Below are 21,875 nucleotides of genomic sequence, written 5' to 3'. Positions count from 1 at the left end.
AATTAAGTTTATATTGATATTTAAATAAATTTCTTTTATGATTTACATTTCTCTAACAAAATTTCAATTTGTTAGAAGAAATTTAAATGGTACGAATCAATTAATGTAGTCATCCAAGAATTTATAAATCCTTTAGCAAAATTTGATTTGCTTGAAGGATTGTGTTTATATATATGTTTTGATTTAAAAGGGTGATTTGGTTTTATGATTCTCTACAAAATTTTAATTTCTTAAGAGAATTAAGTATTTAATTTAATTATCATAATTTATGAAATTTTAAGTTTCTTGAATGATCTTGTGGATCGACATGTTTCTTTTTACTTCATGGCTTTTATGCTTTGTTGATGGGGTTTTGTGTATTAATATATGTGTGGAAATACCAAGTGGTTGAGTGATAGAAAAATTGGTCTTGTTTGTTTTATCTTAGTAGTTGTGAAATTGGTCTTGTTAGATTTATTTCAGTCATGAGATTAAAAGGGTTAATAATTTGAATAATGTATATATATAAAATAATAATATTAATAATAAAATAACAGGATTTTTTTTTTCGGGCAGCAGCAGTTTCTGCCTCGGTATTGGCGCCGATCCGGAAACGTTAGTCATGTTCCGTTGTTGTTTTATGTACCCGATGCGTTAAAAACTCGTTAAACGTTTAAAATAAATTAAAAATAGTAATTGGATATTAGAAATTATGAAATTTGGTACCCAAGGTAATTGACGCGTTCCAAACGCAGTGGCGAAGTCGGATTTTCCATTTGAATTTCCTAAAACTGTCCGAATTGACCATTTAAGTTTCTGGTTAAAATTTAAAGTTTGGAACTAATTGGAATTGGATGAAAACATTTAGAATTATCAAGTCTTAGTAAGATCTTAGTAATATGGAGTGGATTAAATGTGTAAACACGTTCTAATACGTGATCGTTTTATGTGTGTGTTATTTAGGACCTCGATTCATAAGAGGGTGAAATTTCTGTCGTGCTTAAACATCGGTTGCTTGGTTGCAACGCTTAAAGGTACACGCTTAGACCATACTGTTTATGTGGTTGTGCAAGTAGTGTTGATTCATTTCTAATCGAGGCATTGTAAATCACATAAGGATTAGACATCACAAAAGGGTTAACGTTTTCGTTTATATTATTTTACCCAAAGGGGTTAACGTTTTGGTTTGAATTATTACAATTATTGTTCCCATGGCAGTTTTGGATCATTACGGTCACCATGGGGGTATGCATACTTTACCTCTGACGACCCGCACAGGACGGGCAACGTCTTAGGTCGGTGGTTGCCTTGGGATTAGCTCTCCCAAGCGTATTCCTCCAAAAAGGATTTTGATTTATACTTGAATGACCCGAACAGGACGGGCTACGTTACAAGTTGGAATGTATTAGAGCCTATGCATGCTAGATAAACACATTGCTTGTATTCAACCTGTTTGACATTTGTATGAAGTCTCTGACGTGTATTGGATTGATATTTGGAACCTGCTACGTGTTGTCGCATGACGACTAGTAGGTTGATTGCAGGTGGGGACTGGAGTGAGGGCTCGACTTAGAATCTGTAATCATCAAGACTATGTTTCCTTTTTGTAATAAGATTATGATTAGATATAACTCCGAATTATGTAACAAGAGATAGTGTTGGTTTCTTTTCGCTTTCGTCAATTTTCTTTAGTTGATCTAGAGGCTAGTAGGCTCTCGAGTTGTACTTAAGAACTTCCGCTGACTTATTTCTTTCACGTTGGTACTGTTTTCTGTTTTAATTATATTTCTTTATCGACGGAACGTTGACGATCCTAGAGGTGACTTTTCTCTCGAGTCCGAAGAGTGGACCGAAATTCGTATTTTCATATGAATTTCCGAGTCACTTAAACTGGGCCGTTACACTTTCATATTTCTAAATTCTAGAATACTATTGTAAAACCTTTAAATGTGAATACAAACACTTGTCCTAAAGTATGCACGTATTCAATGTTGAACTGATACTTTTATCTTATCAAATCAGCCAACAACCACATGTAAATCAAAAATAATGTCAAAGTCTAACGGATCATTTTGGGAAAATCCAACAATACGGGTTAATGTTTCTACTTTTGATTTATAGTGGCTATAACTCATAAATAATGACCTTCGCGAATATAATTTAGGGAAAAATCGTAAAAAATGAATTAATTTTTACTTAATGCGCTGAAAATAAACCAACTATTATCTATTTTTAAATAAACTCACATATTCGATATAATTACTCAAAGAAACCCAACTATTGTGATGCTTTGAATATGATTATAAATAATGAGTTTATTATTGCAAATATACTTAATACGTGGATTTATTCAAAAATAAAGTATGCGTGAATTTATTTTCAGCGTATCAAATAAATGTTGGTTTATTAATTACAATTTATCATATAATTTATAAGGAAAACTTTCTGTGAATAATACAACATTTCGTTAACTTTCTTATAATAATATAACTTTTAATTAATCACGAATAACACTTAGAGAGTTTTTTCTCCTAGAATAATACCAACTTCAGCTTATTAACTAAATTTTACCGATTTTTTTTATCATATAATCTCCTATATTTGATTTTTAACATGTTAAGGATATTCTAGAAAAACATCTCATAAGTTGGTATTATTCATAATTAATCAAAATTAGTATTATTATAGGAAAATAAGCAAAAAATTGTTTATTCTTGATAATTTTTACTGATTATAAAACTTTGATAATTGCTAAATAATTCTTTGGTCAACTAGTGTAAAAATAGTTTTTTTAAAAAAATTTTGAAAAAAATATTATATTCTAAATTACAAAAGAAAGACAAAAAGCAGAAAAAACAGAAAAAGAAAATAAAAACAAAAAAGTTCTTTGACTGTTCAGAATTCAATTAAATTCTCTCCCAGAAAATCCTCCCATTTTCTCCACTTCCTCTTCCTTCTCATTTACAGTTCACGCTTCACACCCATTCCTTCTCTCTCCACTCACTTTCTCTCTCCTCCTCTCCAATGGCGCTCCTTTTCAGAGACAGGAGCTCAATTGGAGATTCAAGAAGAGAAACCACACCTCCACCATCTTCTTCACCATCTCAACCACCTTCATCTTCTCTCCCTTCACCATTTTCCACCGACCTCACTCCTACTCTATCTACCCTCGACATTCGCTCCACTGCCTACGAAATCTTCGTCGCCGCTTGTCGAACTTCTTCGGGTAAAACTCTCTCTTCCGCTGCTAACTCTTCTCCAACCTCCGCCACAATCGCCAATGTAAGCTCGAATTCCGGAGGATTGCAACGTTCGTTAACTTCTACGGCGGCGAGTAGAGTCAAGAAGGCGTTTGGGCTGAGATCATCGGCTTCTGCGAGTTTAGGGTTGAAGAAAAGTAGCAATGGTAGTCCTGTGTCAGTTGGTGAAAATAGCCCTAAAAGTAAACCATTAACGGTTGGTGAACTTATGAGAGTTCAAATGAGAGTTTCTGAAACCGTTGATTCTAGAATTCGAAGAGCTTTTTTAAGGATCGCTGCTTCTCAGGTCAGATTTTAGATCTTGTCGGATTTTTTTGGTTAATTTTAGTTCGGTTTGTTTGAATTTTGTGTATTTTGTGTTTCCGTAGTTTGAAGATCAAAATGTAGATGATTTAGGATTGAAATTTCGTTTGCTTTGAATTAAATTAAGTTAATTTTGAGTTTTGGATGTTTGAAGGTCAAAATGTGGTTGATTTAGGTTGAAAGTTTGAATTTTGCCATCTTATATAGAATAATTATTAAATTACATTATGAGAATTTGCTGGAAATCAAACAATTATTGTTGGTGTGAAGTTTATATTTTCGGTGCGTGAATCTTTTCTTAGTTTATTGATTAATTTAATTGATGGTTTAATGTATTGGTGGATTAGGATTTTTTAGAAAAAAGTAATTTGAGATTCTCACTGGCATGTGTCGGTGGATTGCATCCCAGTTCACACGAAAGCTATAAAAAGGAGCTGCTTGTCTGTGTTTTTAATTCAATTCAATTAGGTTTGTTGATGCGAGGAACTGAAAGTCTTTATTGTTTTTATGGCTGGACAATTGGAGGTAGGGGTCGAATAGTTACATTGAACGTGGAACGTAATCACATTCTACGATCCGGGAATGTCTATTCCTAATTACCATGAAACGCGGCTCAAATTTCTCGAGGTGGTGTGTAAAAGGTGTTCTGGCCTTATTTACAAATTAAAGAATAAAGGAGGAAAAACGAGATGAAACCTAGAAAACCAAAAAAATCCATTTAAAAACAATTTCGTAAAGCAAAAAATCATTTAAATTTAATTTTATTATCAAATATTTTTATACATAATGTATCTCGTACCCAATCGTTCCCAAATCAATTTAGGTTGCGTTCCTTATTTCTGTTCAACGTTCCTTTCTGAATGTCGTTTCAGGTAATAATCCGTCGATTTGATATACTCAAGGGTCTGAAGTGTTTATTGACTCAGATGTTCATACAATACATTATAGGATTCTTATAATTTGAATAAACGGATTTTTTTGTAGATTTGAGTTGTAATTATTTTTGATCCTATAGTGGCACAAGAGTTGCATATTGAGTTACACAATTGTGTTGAACTTCGGTATTTCAGCTTATTAGTGAAAAATAGTAAATTTTGTTCCTTGAACGGATGAAGAGAAAAGGCTTGTAAAGTTTGTCTGATGCGAAGGTTTTATGGAATCTCTTTATTAAGGATGTGCATTCACCTTAAAGTAACCAACACTCTATTAAACAAACTCCAGGGTATCTGTATGGCTGTAAGTATGATTGTAAGTATGATTGTATGTTAGTGTTGATGGTGGTGACTTGATCGAGTCTTGGTCATGGGAAGAAGATGAATCGAGAGGAGGCCATTGACTGAATGTTGGACTTTTTCCAAAGAGGAAACGTCGACGTCGAGGGTGATGAAGATGATAGCCGAATCGGTTGTAGGTTCTGATTTGGGGAAAATGTAGCTCACGACTTGCGAGATCTCTGCCGTATCGCAACCTATTGACTTGCGAGGTTTGTGCCTACTCGCGAATTCTGCTACTTTCAAGTTTGGGGTTCCTGATTGTGAAGCCACTCAGCGGTTCAGTGGGGACCAATGGAAGCCGACTCGGCTTGCCTTGCGGGGTGTCCGGGAGTTAGTTTTCACGTGATTTCTGGACAGTTCTTTCTTGTTTTTTAGCTCTAATCTCTTCTTGTAGGGGGCGGGCTTATTATATAAACAAGCACAAGAGAGAAAAGTGGGCCATCAAGTGAGAAATCTTTGATTATTTTTGTAATCATTGCGGTTTATAGTGAAATATGTTGATCCCAGTGCCCGTGGACTTAGCTATCACATCGATAGTGAACCACATAAATTCTTGGTGTGTTTTTTTATTGTTTGCATTGAATTTCTTTATTATTTTCATCGTTATTCGATTATTGCTTTCGTTGTCGCACAATAATTGATATCAGAGCTCATGTTTAATCCTTGGAGAGTTTTTTTAGGGAAACAATGACTGGAGATTCAACAATAACAATTAGGAATATTAAGAAACAATACTCCTGAGATCTACAATTGGTGTAAATATAGTAGGTTGTATGGTTGGATATGGGACTTTGAGTCATGCAAGATTTTGAACAGTCATAGCAAATACGTTCTTTTGAATTGCTTGAATAGATTAGAACTATAATAAACTATGATGTTTGTATTAGCAATGATCAAATTTTATTTATCTATTATTATTGTACTAAATCTATTTGGAAATATAAATTATTTATTTTTGTATTTGAAGTCTTTGTAGTTTGTTCCTTTCCTTTTTTAAAAATTATTATCAATCCATTAGGTTTTAACGCGAGTTTGGAGCTTGACACAAGATTAATACATTTGATTTGTTTCATAATACTTTAAGAAATTTAACCAGTGACAGTTTTATTGTTCTTGTTACAGCTTGGAAAACGTATTGATAACCTGGTTCTTCCACTGGAACTTTTACAACAGCTTAAGTTGTCAGACTTTACCGATCAACAAGAATATGATGCTTGGCAAAAACGAAATTTGAGAGTGCTTGAAGCTGGTCTTATCTTACATCCTTATCAGCCAATTGGTAAAGCCGATGCGAGTGTGCAACGATTGCAAAAGATAATTCGTGGAGCTCTAGATAGGCCAATAGAGACAGGGAAAAATAATGAATCAATGCAAGTTCTTCGTAGTGCTGTAGTGGCTTTAGCTTGCAGAGCAGCTGATGGATTGTCAGATTCTTGTCATTGGGCTGATGGGTTCCCTCTCAATCTCTGTCTCTATGAGATGTTGTTAGAAGTATGCTTTGATGTTAATGATGAATCTACAATTATCGAAGAAGTTGATGAACTTATGGAGCTTATTAAGAAAACTTGGCCAATTCTTGGCATTAACCAGTTGTTGCATAATCTCTGTTTTACTTGGGTTCTCTTCAATCGTTTTGTTGCTACTGGTCAAGTTGAAAATGATCTCCTATCTGCAGTTGATGGTCAGCTGGAAGAAGTAGCAAAGGATGCAAAGACGACAAAGGATTCAGTGTATTCCAAGTTTCTCAGTGCTACATTAACTTCTATTTTGGGTTGGGTGGAAAGAAGGTTGCTTGCATATCATGACACGTTTGATAATGTAAATATCAACACCATGCCTAATGTTCTTTCCATTGGGATATCTGCTGCAAAGATATTAGTTGAAGATATATCTCATGAGTATCGTAGGAAGAGGAAAGGTGAAGTTGATGTTGCACGCAGCAGAATTGATACATACATCCGGTCATCACTTCGCACTGCATTTGCACAGGTAAGTTTTTCTGTGCCTTAATTGTGTTTGTATATATAATCTTGATGTTTGATTTTCTAGTTACAACCCTACTAGAAGTTTTACCCAATTTATATACAAAATTTGTTTTGTTAATTGGGGCGTTTGCAACATGTTCCTGGTGATGTAACATGGAAAAAAGAACGAAAATCAACATTTCATTGCTCCAATGTCATTAAGTGGCTCCCACTTAGGGTAGGGTTTGGAGGTCGGATGTACGCAAATTTTACCCTTGTTATACACTTGTTAGTGAATGAATAAGTGCACATTTATAAAAACAAACTACAATGATTTTCGCTTAATTTTGATGAGACAATCTGAGGAATTATCTTGGTTTATGCTGTGTATATTCGTCCTTCTGTCCTATGAAGAAAAAGATTGGTCGGGGCAACCAGAAGAATTCCCTCGAGGAGCTTTATTCACTGCTTGGGTGCATTGGGTTCAATTGTTAGCAATTTGCCAAATTGCTTTAGTCCACTTGCAGTATAGTGAAAAATGTAGAGGTCTGGACCTTGTGATTTGCACTCATAAAATATTTTAAACCCTTTACTGGTTGTAGATGCCAAATTACATTTATACAGTAGGCCTTGACTATCCTATTCCATGCTTCACTGCTTGTATGAACAGATGTGGCTTATCACTAATAGAAATATTTGGTTATTAACTGCAGAGGATGGAGAAGGCAGATTCAAGTCGGAGAGCATCAAAGAATCAACCAAACCCTCTTCCTGTCCTTGCTATCCTTGCTAAGGATGTTGGTGAGCTTGCTGCACATGAGAAGAAAGTATTCAGTCCGATATTGAAGAGGTGGCATCCTTTGGCAGCTGGTGTTGCTGTTGCTACCCTCCATGCTTGCTATGGGAATGAATTGAAGCAGTTTATTTCGAGTATATCAGAGTTGACACCCGATGCTGTGCAGATATTGAGAGCAGCTGACAAGTTGGAGCAAGATCTTGTTCAGACAGCAGTTGAGGATTCAGTAGATAGTGAAGATGGTGGCAAGGCAGTTATCCGTGAGATGCCACCATACGAGGCGCAAGCTGCTATGGCCAATTTGGTTAAAGTTTGGATGAAAATGAGACTAGATAGAATGAAAGAACGAGTTGATAGAAACATTCAAGAAGAGGTATGACCCATCTAATTTTCTGTTATTAGAGTTTGATCAATTTAAATTATCTTTGCTCACTATAGTACACTGTTGGGGATTGCTATCTTAAATATTCTGTTCATATTAACCACTGGCAGTGATGTTGCTGTCGTATGTGTGTGTTGTAGCTTCATACCCCTTCAAGATGACTTAGCAATCTGCTTAGTAGCAGAAAGGGAGTTTAGTTTAGAAATCAGAATGGCTTTGCATTCTCTCTTCTCTCTTGGCAATAACCCTTCAAATCAATTCAGTTAGAATATGATGCTCATTTACAGTTTGAAGCCTGACATTTTATCACAGCTTTTATCCCTTGTCCCATCACCTCAAGTATTTATAAGTTACATGATTATTTAGAGTGATGAAAAGGTGAAGTAGCGGAAAGCTGTAGATTTGAGGTACACGGTAGCCTACCATTCAATAATCCTTGTTGTCGGTGACTTCACCTATAGTGGGTTGAGGTCAACACAAAGAGTGTTTCTTTTGGAGCCTTGATAGCTTTGATTGTCTTTGAATTACATTCTGGTTCACAAGCAACAAGTAGAGAACAGCTTATTGGGGGCCTTTGATGCATATTGATTTATGTCATCATGCAAGGCTCAATATGTTCTATGATTTTTGATAACATGCAAAAAGCATCAATAAAGCACTAACCTCTTTGTAGCAACCCAACTGGATACTGTGTTCAACTGTTGAATAGAATTGTTCTGGTTTTTGTTTTCGTTCCTTTTTCTTCTGCTGTGATCTGAAGTACCTTTTTGAAAAGCATTTCAGAATTCATCCTTGTTTAGTCAATCCTTGTGAAGATATGAATACAATTTTCTATGTTCTTGAGTTGACATCAGTGGCTATGTTGCTATGTTTTCTACTTCCTTCGTCCTAGCTCCACAAATTGTTGGCCACGAATATGTGTCACAAAATCACAGATCTAGACTATTCTTGCCAATATTTGTTTGTCTGAGGGAGTATGTTTTCTCTTTATTAGACCATAATAGAAATTTATTACAGTAAATAGGCTCTTCCTGAACTCCTGGCTGCTGGTATTTTATGCCAAAGTTATGCCATGTGTTACCAAGGTAGGAATCTGGACTAATTTGGACCTAGATATGCACTACTTGCTTATGGAAGTACTATACTACGCATGTCATCTCTGTGATTGGGCAGTTATTCCTGTAATTATGCTCCTGCTGCACCAAATGATTTTTTTCTAATGCAACATGAAATTGTGCCATGGCAACTGGCATAATATAATAATAAATTCCAAAATGCTAGGTATGGAATTCTCGTGCGGTTCAAGATGGACTTGCCCCTTCTGCTGTCGAGGTTCTACAGGTCACAGATGATATTTTAGACGCATTCTTTCAGCTGCCCATTCCGATGCATCCAGTACTGCTTCCCGACTTAGTAGTTGGTCTTGACCGATGCTTACAATACTATGTAAGCAAAGCTAAGTCTGGCTGTGGTATGTACTTGCAATTTGTGCTTAACCCTCTCAATTTCTGTTACTCCTATTTGTTTTTGTCTTTATAGACTATAATTTTTCTACATTGCAGGATCACGAAATACATTTCTACCTACTATGCCGGCTCTGACAAGATGTTCCATTGGATCAAAATTAGGTGTATTTAAGAAAAAAGAAAAACCTTTAAGTTCTCAGAGAAAGAGTTCTCAAGTGGCTGTGAATGGGGATACTGCTTCTGGAGTGATGCAACTTTGCGTGCGAATAAACACCTTGCATAGGATTCGGTTAGAGTTGGAAGTTGTCGAGAAAAGAATAATCACTCATTTGAGGAATTGTGAGTCTGCTCGTGAAGAAGACTTTTCCAATAGCACGGGAAAGAAGTTTGAGTTGACACCAGCGGCATGTATAGAGGCAATCCATCAACTTTCTGAGGCACTAGCTTACAAACTTGTCTTCCAGGATTTAAGCCACGTCTTATGGGATAATTTATATGCAGGAGATGCATCATCATCTAGAATTGAGCCTTTCCTGCAGGAGCTAGAACAGAACTTATTGATCATATCAGACTCTGTGAGTGAAAGAATACGCACACGAATTATCACCGACATTATGAGAGCTTCATGTGATGGATTCTTGTTGGTCTTGCTTGCCGGAGGACCTTACCGTGCCTTTTCGCGCCAAGATTCTCAGATTATAGAGGACGATTTCAAAGCCCTCAAGGACCTTTTTTGGGCTAATGGTGATGGGTTGCCTACTGATTTAATCAACAAATATTCATCTACAGCTAGGGAAGTCCTTCCTCTCTTTCGCACTGATACAGAATCTCTCATTGAACGTTTTAGACGTGTGACATTGGAAACTTATGGTTCTTCCGCCAAGTCTAGGTTTCCACTACCTCCCACTTCTGGTCAATGGAACCCCACCGAACCAAACACATTACTACGTGTCCTGTGTCACAGGAATGATGATGCGGCTTCAAAATTCCTTAAAAAGACTTATAATTTACCCAAGAAACTATAACTTATGATGTTTTCGGTGCTGCTATTAAAGGATGAGACTACCCTTTTGGTTCACGGATTGTTCGAGCGAAGCAGTAATCACTTGGCAAATTTTGCAGATTACTAAAATATGGTTGAGCACCAATTTGAAGCTGGCACATTCAGTAAGCTTCGTATAGTCGGAGCACAAGACAAATAGCCTCTGAAGCTTCTACAGATCGGTAGCATTGGTATATGACAGCTGCATATTTAGATTCATTATCTTATTATATATGGTAATTTGTGGTGTTATTGGTTCATCTTTTGATCAGTTTGCTGGCTTTTGTAGCATTGTGTTCTTGCTTTTCTCTGTTGAGATTTTAGGTCACTTCAGGTACCCAAGTGCAATCACAGAAGGTTTGATGGTCATATACCATTGTTCATAGTGCTATTAATTATTTTTATGTATTATACCCATTTTGTATAATATATTTGAAATCATAATTCTTTTTATCAAAGATACTCAACATTATTTGTTGGCATTGATTTCCAAGTAGTTTACCGATTTTTGGTGCGATGAGACATTTGAAGTCATTTATGCAAAATAAAGAATTGATATCAAGTTCTAGATATATTGAAAAGGTATTTAAATTTTAAATAATTTATTATACAAACTACTGAACTAGCGTTACACTCGTGCTAATGAACAGTATTTTCAATAATATGGTGTTTTTGTATTAATATAAAAGTTTAAACCTAATTTAACTTAGATAATTTTGTATATTTAATTTGATGATCTTCAAGTTATAAGAGCTTAAATTATATTATATCCATCTATTAGTAATTTTGTCAAGACCAAACTAAATAGCATGTTTAAACCCAAGCTAAGTCGATTTCAAACAAAAAAAAACTTTCTGTTTTTCAAATTTATAATCGAAACAAGATTTTAAAAATCTATTGTTTGTTTCTATTTTCAACCATTAGCATAAACATATAAGCTTTTTTAATTCTACATGTAAAAAATAACATATTTTTAAGATAATTATTTACTATTAAATTGAATTTTTACCAGGGTTTTAAATAATTTAGATTAAGCTCACAAATAATTACAAACAAGTTGTTCGTAATTGTAAGTATACACAAGCCAAACACGAAGTTGTTTTCGTAAGGCGTGTTTACTAAAGCCTTAACAAAATTTAAGACTGAGCTTATATACACGTTTTTCTCGTGTATTGGCTTATTGACTTCCTAATAACTGTATCGTATTTGCATACCAACTCCAACTTCAAAAGATATGAATACTGAACGAATACTGCAAAGCACGAGTCCTTACAATGCATATGCAAAAAAATATATTAACGTGATGTCAAGATGCAACTCCAAAGTCCAGAGGACCAAAGGATTACACTAACAATAAAACATACATTCCCTCGAAAGCTCCTGCTACTTTTTCTTTGCTATCAGAACAATTCACTAACCAGTTAGTCAGTTACCGTAGCCTTTTTGTCTTTCAGCATCTACATACTTCATACCGATTAAAATAAACATTTGTACTACAGCCACTATTAGTTATACATAAAATTGGTAAATCTCTTACCAAACTATGATCATGTAACCCACACCACAAAACTATGATCATGTAACCCACATTACAAAACTATGATCATGTAGCGGCATTAAATGACTAATGGGTATAATAAAATTTGACAAATCATTGGAAAATCGACATTCTTGTATCCGTAACATTTTAACAGCACTTTATGAAGTACCTCTTCTTTAAGTGATCTTTGGCTGTCTTCAAGAATGGCTTCATGTAAGTATGTGCTGAACGGATGGAACTTAAAATTGCACAAGAAGTCATTGCTCTTCAAGAATAGCACGCCCAAGATTTGTAGCAAGAGCCAGCCGAACACTACTCAAGGCTTGAGATGGCAAGTCTGCTTCAACATAATCAGGGCGCAGCTTAGCCATGGACAGCTCTTGCAGCTTATTCAATAGTAGATTGGTCTGTGGAACATCAAGAATAGGACCCTCCCGCCACGTGAGCAGCTTCAACTGCCAATAACAAAAATTATGCCTGATGAACTAAAGCAGATATATAGTTCTTTGGTTTCAGGTTAAATGGAATATAGTAACATGACTCATTAATTTGTGCACTTCTTTTGTAAACGATGTTTACTATTGAGGTCTATTGCAAACAACCTATGTTATTACAAAAAATTGTTAACTACATCCGCCCCCCCAAACCCCACCTAGACAATATTCAATTTATGGCGTTAGGGTAATGGAATGTTGTAGAACTAAAGCAATAAGACTAACAAACAAAAGGGCATGCCACTCCAATCTATAAGTAAGATTACCTTGAGAGCAACGTAGTAAAACCAAAGCAAAATTGCAGAAGGCAACATAGCGATACTCTAGTTCAATAGCAAAGAAACTATAAAACCATTAAGATTAGAAGCTATCATACCGAGTCATAAAGAAGAGGCAACCAGAACCGCTGAGGTGTAGATGGGTTTTTCATGAGCTGCAATAAAGAAGATTTTTCATGAAGAGAAAACCAATCCTTGAAGACAGGTCATACATCAATAAATAATTACACTAGCACATAGCAAATGACACATAACTTAGAGAGAAGATAGGCAATGCCTTCAATCAAGCAAAGTGACAAGTAGACAAGCATGTAAAAGCCAAGGAGCAAATAAAATGAATATATATAAAAAATACAAAGAATTAGCTCCCAGATGAAAACACTCAAGACGTTTTGGTAAGGGATACCAGGATAAGAGATTCCACAGCTTGCCTAGCAGCGTCAGTAGTCTTCCAATCATCAACTTGCTGCAGGGATTTCTTGAAATCTCTGTACCTGAACAAATTGAGAGCATATATAAGATCAAAGTTTGATCACACATATCACTTAAATGTTCCCATGTTGTAACTTTATATACAGAATGAAACGTTATTATTAAAGGTATGTACTTGTGCAGAAACTCTAGGCCTCCAGCAGTTCTTGTGTCAGAACCTAACAATTCAATCAATCCTTCCCATTGCTGCAGAACATTAACCACAGAAACAAGTACCTTTAATAATTCAGGTCTTAACTGAAGAAGAAATACTATTAGCTTATGTTTAGAAGCAAGTAGTTCATTTCAAATTATAGAATTCAATTATAAAATCATAAATGAAGAATTTGAAAGTGACGACGTTTGGGTAGTCTTAAGTTCTCAACTTTGACTACCTTTTAAAGTAAGGGTGGAATGGAATCAGCTCAAGACTATATTTGTTTTTTTTGATTTGTCGAACACTAAATTTAAACTAATTTTAATTTAAACTAATTATAGATTTTCAAATGAAATCACAGTTCCAAACACATTATGGAATTTGAGAAAATTAATTAACCAAATCAAAACATCATGACCTTAAAGCTCTCTTCGGATATTGATTTCCCCACAAAATCAAACAATTGCTGAGCAATTTTATTGAGACGACATTCATCTTGAGCTTGTTGAAGCCAGAAAATACCAGATCCTTTTCGACCATGCTTCCAATGATGTATTCCAGCAATCTGATACAAGACAATTCTTATGTGTTAGCATAGGGTACGTAAAAAAACAGGTTAGCTGGGCCTCATAATATATTATAATGAAAGAAACATTATGCAAGCAAATCTCGAGAACTTTAGATGACATAAATTTTCTTTATTCAAATCATAAAATGACTAAGACATACCTTCATGATGTTTGAACTGATAGGCTCGAGTTCGTACAAACGGCAGATCTCCAAGTTCTGTTCAGATAAATTTATCAAAAAGTAGCAAACAATAATATAAGCCATAGGCTTATTGAATCGTCAACATAATTCTTACCTTAAGCAAGCCTTGCTTAAAGTGAACAGGTTGTCTGTACAATAAAATATCCAGCAAGCCCAATCCAGGTCTGCATGATGTCAAGTATACAGGTGCAATCTGGGAGCAAGTCAGATAAAATAAGAATGGCTAAACAAACTCCAAAAATAGAAACATACTCTTAGCCGTCTTGTATTATATCTTCAAACGGATCACTTGGCACTTGTGATTAATTAATTATCTTGGACCAAGTGTATAAGGACTAAGGCTTCATTCAAAGCTCTAATTTTTCTTATTAAAACATGTTGAGCAGTTGAGCTAATTAGGGCTAACCCTAATTAGAGGTAATCAGAAATAACTTCGGATGGACCTTATATGAAGTTATCTAAAGAACCTAGCCCTTGACTATTATTTCCTGAAACAATAGGTTTTAATGAGAAAACGACAAGGCCCTTTTTGCTGCTTGGTTCCACTAACAAGCTGTTGATCACTCCCTAATCGAAGAGATAACACATAATCTTAATTGCATTCTTGTTAATACAACAACAAACCATCATCTCAATGCCATTAAATGGCTCCCACCTAGGATGGGGATTGGGGGGTTCGAATGTACAGAACTTCAGCCTAGTTAATAGTAACCTTTGATAGCAAACATTATGTACAACTGCACATAAATAAGAAGTACACGTAATTTAATGAGTCATTTTACAATAGTTTATAATAGTCCAAAATCAAGGAACTATAAATCTTTGGCCCCATAAGTGAGGCAATTGCATTCTTGTCAATACATAACATATAATAACAAGAGGCATTATGGATAAAAAATTTATTTAAGCTCACTATTCATCAAAAGGTGTCCCCTCACCTGCCAAGTTAATTGATGAGAGGCAAGAACTTGAGCATAGACAAGTCGATGGAGCTCCTCAATACTAACTCCTCCTAAGTTCGGGCGCACTTCACGCAAAAGAATCTCTGACTGGTCATTTCCAGAAGTCAACAACTCTATGGCATGGGTCACCATCCTTCAATTAAGGACATAAGTTTGTCACTGCTTACAATTTGGAAGAAAAAATGGTGCTTACAAAATGCATTGCTGCTCTTTCTCAAAATCAAAATAGACGAGTAAAAATGATGTCACTTAAAGAATGGCTATACAAAAAATAAATCATCCTCCTTTATACTCGATATTTATATCTCATTTATCTACTTCGATTTAACAGTGACCCCCTATTGTATCCAACTGTAAAACAAATTTGGAACTACCCGGCCTTTATACTTTACAATACTTTGTTTTTCTATAATAGACTTTGCCTACACTTAGGGTCTGTACTCTGTTCTATATGTGGCTAATTTTACGAAAAAAAAAATGATCAGATAATTTCGGTAAGGTTCAATAAGTTTGCATAAGGACCAATAAGTTCAATAAGGTGAAAGTTTGCCACATCTTACACTTATTCCAAGACATAAATTCAGATAAGGATAAGTGCAGAATTTCAGATAAGGTCTAATTTCCAATAAGTTCACACAATGGCTAACAAGTTTATATAAGTTCAGGTAAATTCAAATAAGTCAAATAGGACGAAGCTTTATAGTCAACACATACCAACAAAAAAGTTCTTAACCACTCACCATGGGCCAAAAGCTCTAGAGCATTCTGCTAGCACAACCTGATTAAGTAGAAGAAACAATTCATCAAGAGTTAGAATCAGAAAAGGAGACCTTTTTATTCAGATACAATGAGACACTTACAACATGACAGTAAATTACTTATTCCCCCTAGCCCAAAATACAATTTGTTTCACCATATTCTAAAGAAAAAAAAGCACAAGCCTATCTGCAATACCAATAAACATAAGAATCCATTTGTAATATATATAGAGGATAATAGGACTTTAAGTACAATCAATGGAATACAAAATATTGGATAGCCCCCACAGTGGAATGATGCAAATGGATTCTTGCACTTTAGTTAACGAAAGTAGCCAAAAGGGTTTACTGTTTGGATATAGAAAAAGCAGCATAAAGTATACATCATTAAAACAACCAGAAAATGAGAAGATAACATGGCCTACCTCAGTATTTTCTCCAAGAATTCCAACTAGAATTCCCATTAAGCTATGATGACGTGACATAGGCTTCAACTGAATGCATTTCTGAGCAAGGCTGTACATACTTTCTAACCCCTGATTCAAAACAAAGTTCAACCACACGCATTTCATTTCAATGGATCAAGAATTGTTTTTCCTAGATACAGTATTTGCAGGTGACTTATACTCACCACTGTGAATGGCCTGATGTATAGAAAGTGGGCAGTGTAAAGTTCAATCCAATGACATGTTGAAGCAGAAATATGCTCTGAGTTTCCTAGCATGATCTGTAGAAGTTTTCTCAAACCCTCTTTGGTTTTCTGGTGTCCACACTCAACCCAGAAAGCACTGCACTCCAGTTTAGTAACTCGTGCATGCCATATTTCCCAACCCTAGGTGTTTGATAGAACAAAACAAATAGATTTTAATCATTTAATGTACTTCTATAGTTAATTAACAAGCAGCAGCAAGGGATGCATGGATTTCAGATTAATATACCTTTGCAAAGTCAGTCCGGCTTTTATAGCATTCCCCCAACCTTCCAGCATGTAATTCAGGCCGTAGACGCGGCATTTTTGACACAAGAACAACTACTGCTTCAACAAGCCCATTTTCTGTCTATTCAGAATACAAAAACAGACATAAAATTGTAAGCTCATCTGTTGATCAGCACCAAAAAAGAGGGCCAGAGTTATTCATAATGTGATTCTACACTCTTAAGAAATAGTAACCTTTTAAAAGACGATAATCTAGCAAAGGATCCTATGAAGAGTAACATTTGAATGTATCACGAAAAGAAAGACCAACAGAAACCACATAGCGGGATGGATATTCAATCTAGGATACAGAGATCGCTGATACTGTCAAGAAGGGCCATCAATACCTATTTCACCTCCAAAAACACGTGAAATGAAACAAAAGGTCAAGAAATGCGAGGTAGGATGACACACAACCATTCAATGACTGATATAATTCCTCACTCCCTAAATAGATGCACCATTTCTTTTAGGCGTGCAAAATAAGGAAAGGAGAAACCGTGAAAGTAAGGAAATTCAACATAAGTTTTCCTTTGGATAACTAGGTAAATAATGTCCCTCTTTTGAGAAAGGTAGTGCAGATTGGAGTAATATTCTCAACTTAAGCAAATATAGTACGCAAAAATAGAGATGTTGCAAGCAATTTGAACTTTTATCAATTGATAAAATGAGCCGCTAAAAAAGGATACAAACAGAACATATACCCTGGTTTTCTGGCACTAGTCATAACCAACAATGATGGCAGGTTCATGGTTCGACAAACCCCATGAGATATTTATTTATAGGGTCCAGTAGCACACTGTGTCAAAAGGGAGAATGATTTGCCTCATAAAGGCTTTTAGAGTTTTAATTGTCACCCAAAAAAGAAAAGTTTGCACAACAGCCCTTGAACACGTGGGAAATCTCAAACAGAGAGCCGCGATTGTCAAAACTCAAAATTACAAAGCTCCAAGACTACTAGACTAGGAAATTAACAATAATTGTCAGGTTTGGCCTTGTTAATATAGTAATTTTTATTTTCAACCATTTCATATCAAATTAAGAAAACCCCAAGAAAAGAAACACTGAAGGCTACAAAACTATTAAGTGCAGACGCAAATGAAGCAGCACACGAAATTATTAATAAGCTCGGTCAACTTTAGAATAGGTAAAATACTAAAATCTGACTTACCTCACGTCTTCCTAGCTGCTCAATTTGATAAGACCCATGTAGACGCAATAGTTTGACCTGCCAGCAGAAAATATGAGCTCACAATCTGTCCACACCTGTCAAAGCCACTATCACAGCACTTCCCCAAATACATACCACAATATCCAGCCAGCCAAGAGCTAGTGCAGACATCAAACAATCCCAGTATTTTGGATCATCCTCAATCACCTACAAAGAGGTTTTAGATCTTAGATACACAACAAACTCCAAGAAAGTTTTAGTGTTTAAAATTGTTTCAAAAGAAAATAGCACAACACATGACAAATTGAAACGTTTAGGAAATACCAAATTGAAAGCTTATCAATACTTTTTCATTGACGTATTTCATTTGAGGTCAGAGTGATGAGAAACATTTCACCAAATGAAAATTACCTGTAAGTTCAAAAGATGATGTTGAAAATCTACAAGTTTTGAATGCACAGTAGATTGAGTTTCTGAAAGCAAGCTATCATAATCCTAGCAGAATAAAAAAATTATAGTTTATCAGGATTCACACCACCATCCTGTCACCACGTGAATATGCTAGTATTATTTAAAAATTCATGATACATCAGAAAGTAAGGGACGATCTTTACAGCTAGCCAATCAACCAGACGTTCGGGAAGCCAAGCTTGAGATTGCTTATCTGCATAAAAAAGTTCCAGTAGCTCCCATGCAGCCTTTAGACTATTTTTCTCTTCATCAACCTTAACAAATCAACGACATTAGAAAACAAAAAGTCATCGGGAGTAAGAAAGTATTATATTATAGAAAAAAGTCCAGGTTTTTAAATGGATATTTCATATTTGGTTTTGGAGTGGCAGATATTGAACAAAAATGTGTAAACAAAATCGAAAAATGCACCTTTCACTTTTTACTTGGTGTACTTTTTCGGTTTTCTTTGCACATTTGTATTCATTATCTGCCATACCAAAACCAAACATTTCATCCAATTTTTAAAATGGATGGAAGATTTGTTTTTGAAATGGCAAATTTTAACATAAATGTGCAAAGAAAACCGAAAAATGCACCAAATAAAAAATGGAAAGTTGAAATTTGAGGATTTAGAAGTAGGACAATGATAACCTAGATAACAAGAGTGAAAATGACATGAAGATCTGAAATTCGAAAAAGCATATGACAAATGTAATAAATGAATTGAGAAGGAGATATGTGGATGATCATTGAAATTAAGTTTTATATTTGTCGATATTAGATAGGACACAATCAACTCAATAAAACTTAGTCACATTCCATGATCATGAACCAAAAATCAGAGGTTCCAATCTTTTGGGATTAATATTGCATTTGTAGTAGGCATTAGATAGGTTCATATAAAGTTTTACCGTTGTTGGCAACTATCTCACACATTGAGTTGTTTTGGTTCATGTTGAAAACCTTATAATGTTGGGAGTAATGCTTTCTTGTTATTGTTATTGTTATTGTTGGTTACTTTCTTAAACATGGAGGTACATAATCTTATACTTAAAAAGTAGATTTCTTTATAAATAATTACCATCAGAATACTTTCGGGGTCATCAACAACCAAATCAGCTGTCGACTTTGTTGTACCAAGAAGTGAATTTATCTCCTTACTATACTCCATGGCATACTCCCACCTGATCATGTATAACATTGTGAATGACACTCAAAAAACAGATTGCATGCAACAACGAAAAAATAAAATATTCATAAAGTCCATAAAAAGCTAATACCAATCAAAGAAGAGCAAGACGGGAAAGACTAGTGTCCAAAATAACCAAAGCAAGCAGTTACACCAAGCATGTAATCTAAATCTTGAAACAAAAGAAAATTTTAAATAGTAAAACAAATTGGTGCGCCATATAAAGGTTCTGTTCAAGGACCAGCTGTCATGATCCATGGTCTAGAAACATTAATACATTGAACTTGCAAGGTAAGAAGTTGACATGAATCATTATGAATCTTGAGGCTTTAAGCCATGACTAGTGACTACACGTGAAGGCAAAATAGCTGTGGAGATCTCTAGAAATCTAAATACTTGTCCACATTCTGAAAGCTGAATTAAACTTAAAAAACCTTCAGCCCTCGTACTGTGCTTAGACATGGACATAATATAGTATTACTGATAAGTATCCAGCAGCACTTTTGAGGCCTTACAGCTGTTAGTTTTCATTTACAATGAAAAGAAAATAGAAATACTAAGTTACTGCCTAACCTACTTCACCATCTATTTTCTTCATTTCCCACCTATTCGTCAGTCATCAAGTGCAAATGCCATAATTGTAAATAATGATTAGAAGGACCGACACAATACTTCCAAAAGTTCTACCAGAAGATCATTGTGGCACTGAATATCACTCCTCGGATACAAACATTTCCCAAGTTCTTCAAATTAATTGATGAAATACAATTCAAATAAATTTTTGGGATGGAAACAAAAACAAATATTTGAATCAATTCAAATTTTAAAATTAAGTGCTGAATTCATAAATAATCATTGACTTCCCTCAGCTACAAGTCTACAAAACCACATCATTCATTGATTTCCGTTTAATAAGAAGTGCTCAAAGCCATGTTGCTATAGTCCATTATGCTCCAAAACAAAACAAAACAAAACAAAAAAAGAAAAAAAAAATCTATAAATATGTGGCTCCATCAAGAATAGACACAAATAAGCTCCTTTAACTGATGCATAATATTAAAACTTAGATTTTTCTCGTGTTTTAAATCTCCTAATGTGTAAATTTAAATTACCAATTCCATTTAAACGATCAAAATTCAAAACAATCATACAGAGAACAGAATTCCAATTTATAAACTTAAACCAAGAAGTACAGAATATGCTGAGGTTGGGACACTCATTCTCAAAAGGATTGACACTCCTATAAAGAAAATCACAGCAATCAACAACAAAAAAAAAATCAACTTCAATTTTAACATTATCACAAAACAACAATCAACTCAATTCTCTAACTCAACAACCGACATACCACTCAGAATCAGCCAAAGCACCAATGGACAGTTTCGACAAAGCCAAAGCGGAATTCTTCCGACTTTGAAACATCGCAAAAGGAGCAACAGAACCATAAACGATTCTCCTCCATTGTGCATCATCTTTAATTCCGCCATTTCCGCCATCAAGCTTGACCTCGACAACAGTTCCGTCAGCGGAATCATCTGATTCTCTGACATTCGAAGAGGGTTGAGGTAGGAGAGAGAGTCGAATAGAGTTACCACGAGACCAGCTAATAGCAATGCGAGAAATTGGGGAAGTTAGAGAATGGTGAATTGGATGAATCACTGCCTGCTGTTTTTCGGAAGACGGAATTAGTTGTAGTACAGAAAATTCTTCGTCGGAATTTGATGCCGGTGCCAGCATCGTCGCCGGAATTTTTTTATGTTTTAGGGTTTTGTTAGGGTTTTAAATTTGAGTGATTTTTTAAAGGGCGAGAAAGTGACATTATAACTCGTACTTTATCTTCCCATTTTCCATTGTTAAGAGTTTTATTTGTATATCATACTATTTTTTTTTTGTCATAATTGGTTTTGATCATAATGTTTTCCCATAATGTTGCAAAATAAAAATTAAATGGGAAATTATTTTCCATATTACCGTCCACATAGGATCGGTGTGAGAATTTTTTTTTTTATTTTTTTTTAATAGAACCGTTAGATGAAATGGCGGTTTTATGTATATTAATTTTATTTTATTTTTTTTAAAAAAGTAAGCAAACCGCCACTTGAAGTGGCGGTTTTGTAGCAGTACAAAACAGCAGGTCATATTAATTTTTTTAAAAAAAAATAAATAGTAAGTAAACCGCCACTTCAAGT

General features: G+C 34.9%; 2 protein-coding genes across 2 annotated transcripts; one reads left to right on the top strand and one right to left on the bottom strand.

The window, feature by feature from the left end:
• The first annotated feature begins 2,871 nt into the window (after positions 1–2,871).
• On the top strand, positions 2,872–10,952 carry LOC130804590 (protein unc-13 homolog). Its single transcript, XM_057669080.1, has 5 exons — positions 2,872–3,525; positions 5,939–6,805; positions 7,494–7,949; positions 9,240–9,429; positions 9,521–10,952. Exons 1-5 carry the CDS (start codon positions 3,004–3,006, stop codon positions 10,447–10,449), a joined length of 2,964 nt encoding a protein of 987 aa, XP_057525063.1. The 5' UTR covers positions 2,872–3,003; the 3' UTR covers positions 10,450–10,952.
• Positions 10,953–11,705: 753 nt separating this feature from the next.
• On the bottom strand, positions 11,706–21,537 carry LOC130804589 (nuclear pore complex protein NUP85). The gene is made up of 18 exons (XM_057669078.1): positions 21,035–21,537; positions 19,579–19,681; positions 18,659–18,769; positions 18,456–18,539; positions 18,180–18,251; positions 18,045–18,101; positions 16,836–16,955; positions 16,529–16,729; positions 16,323–16,433; positions 15,880–15,917; positions 15,116–15,272; positions 14,272–14,370; positions 14,136–14,192; positions 13,825–13,971; positions 13,386–13,456; positions 13,185–13,272; positions 12,877–12,933; positions 11,706–12,461 (listed from the first exon to the last, which is right to left on the bottom strand). Exons 1-18 carry the CDS (start codon positions 21,421–21,423, stop codon positions 12,264–12,266), a joined length of 2,160 nt encoding a protein of 719 aa, XP_057525061.1. The 5' UTR covers positions 21,424–21,537; the 3' UTR covers positions 11,706–12,263.
• Positions 21,538–21,875: the final 338 nt, after the last annotated feature.

Source organism: Amaranthus tricolor, chromosome 17 (genome assembly GCF_026212465.1).
Source record: "Amaranthus tricolor cultivar Red isolate AtriRed21 chromosome 17, ASM2621246v1, whole genome shotgun sequence".
NCBI lineage: Eukaryota > Viridiplantae > Streptophyta > Magnoliopsida > Caryophyllales > Amaranthaceae > Amaranthus > Amaranthus tricolor.
Note: the sequence above shows the minus strand (reverse complement) of the source record. Positions and strands in the feature narration are given on the sequence as shown.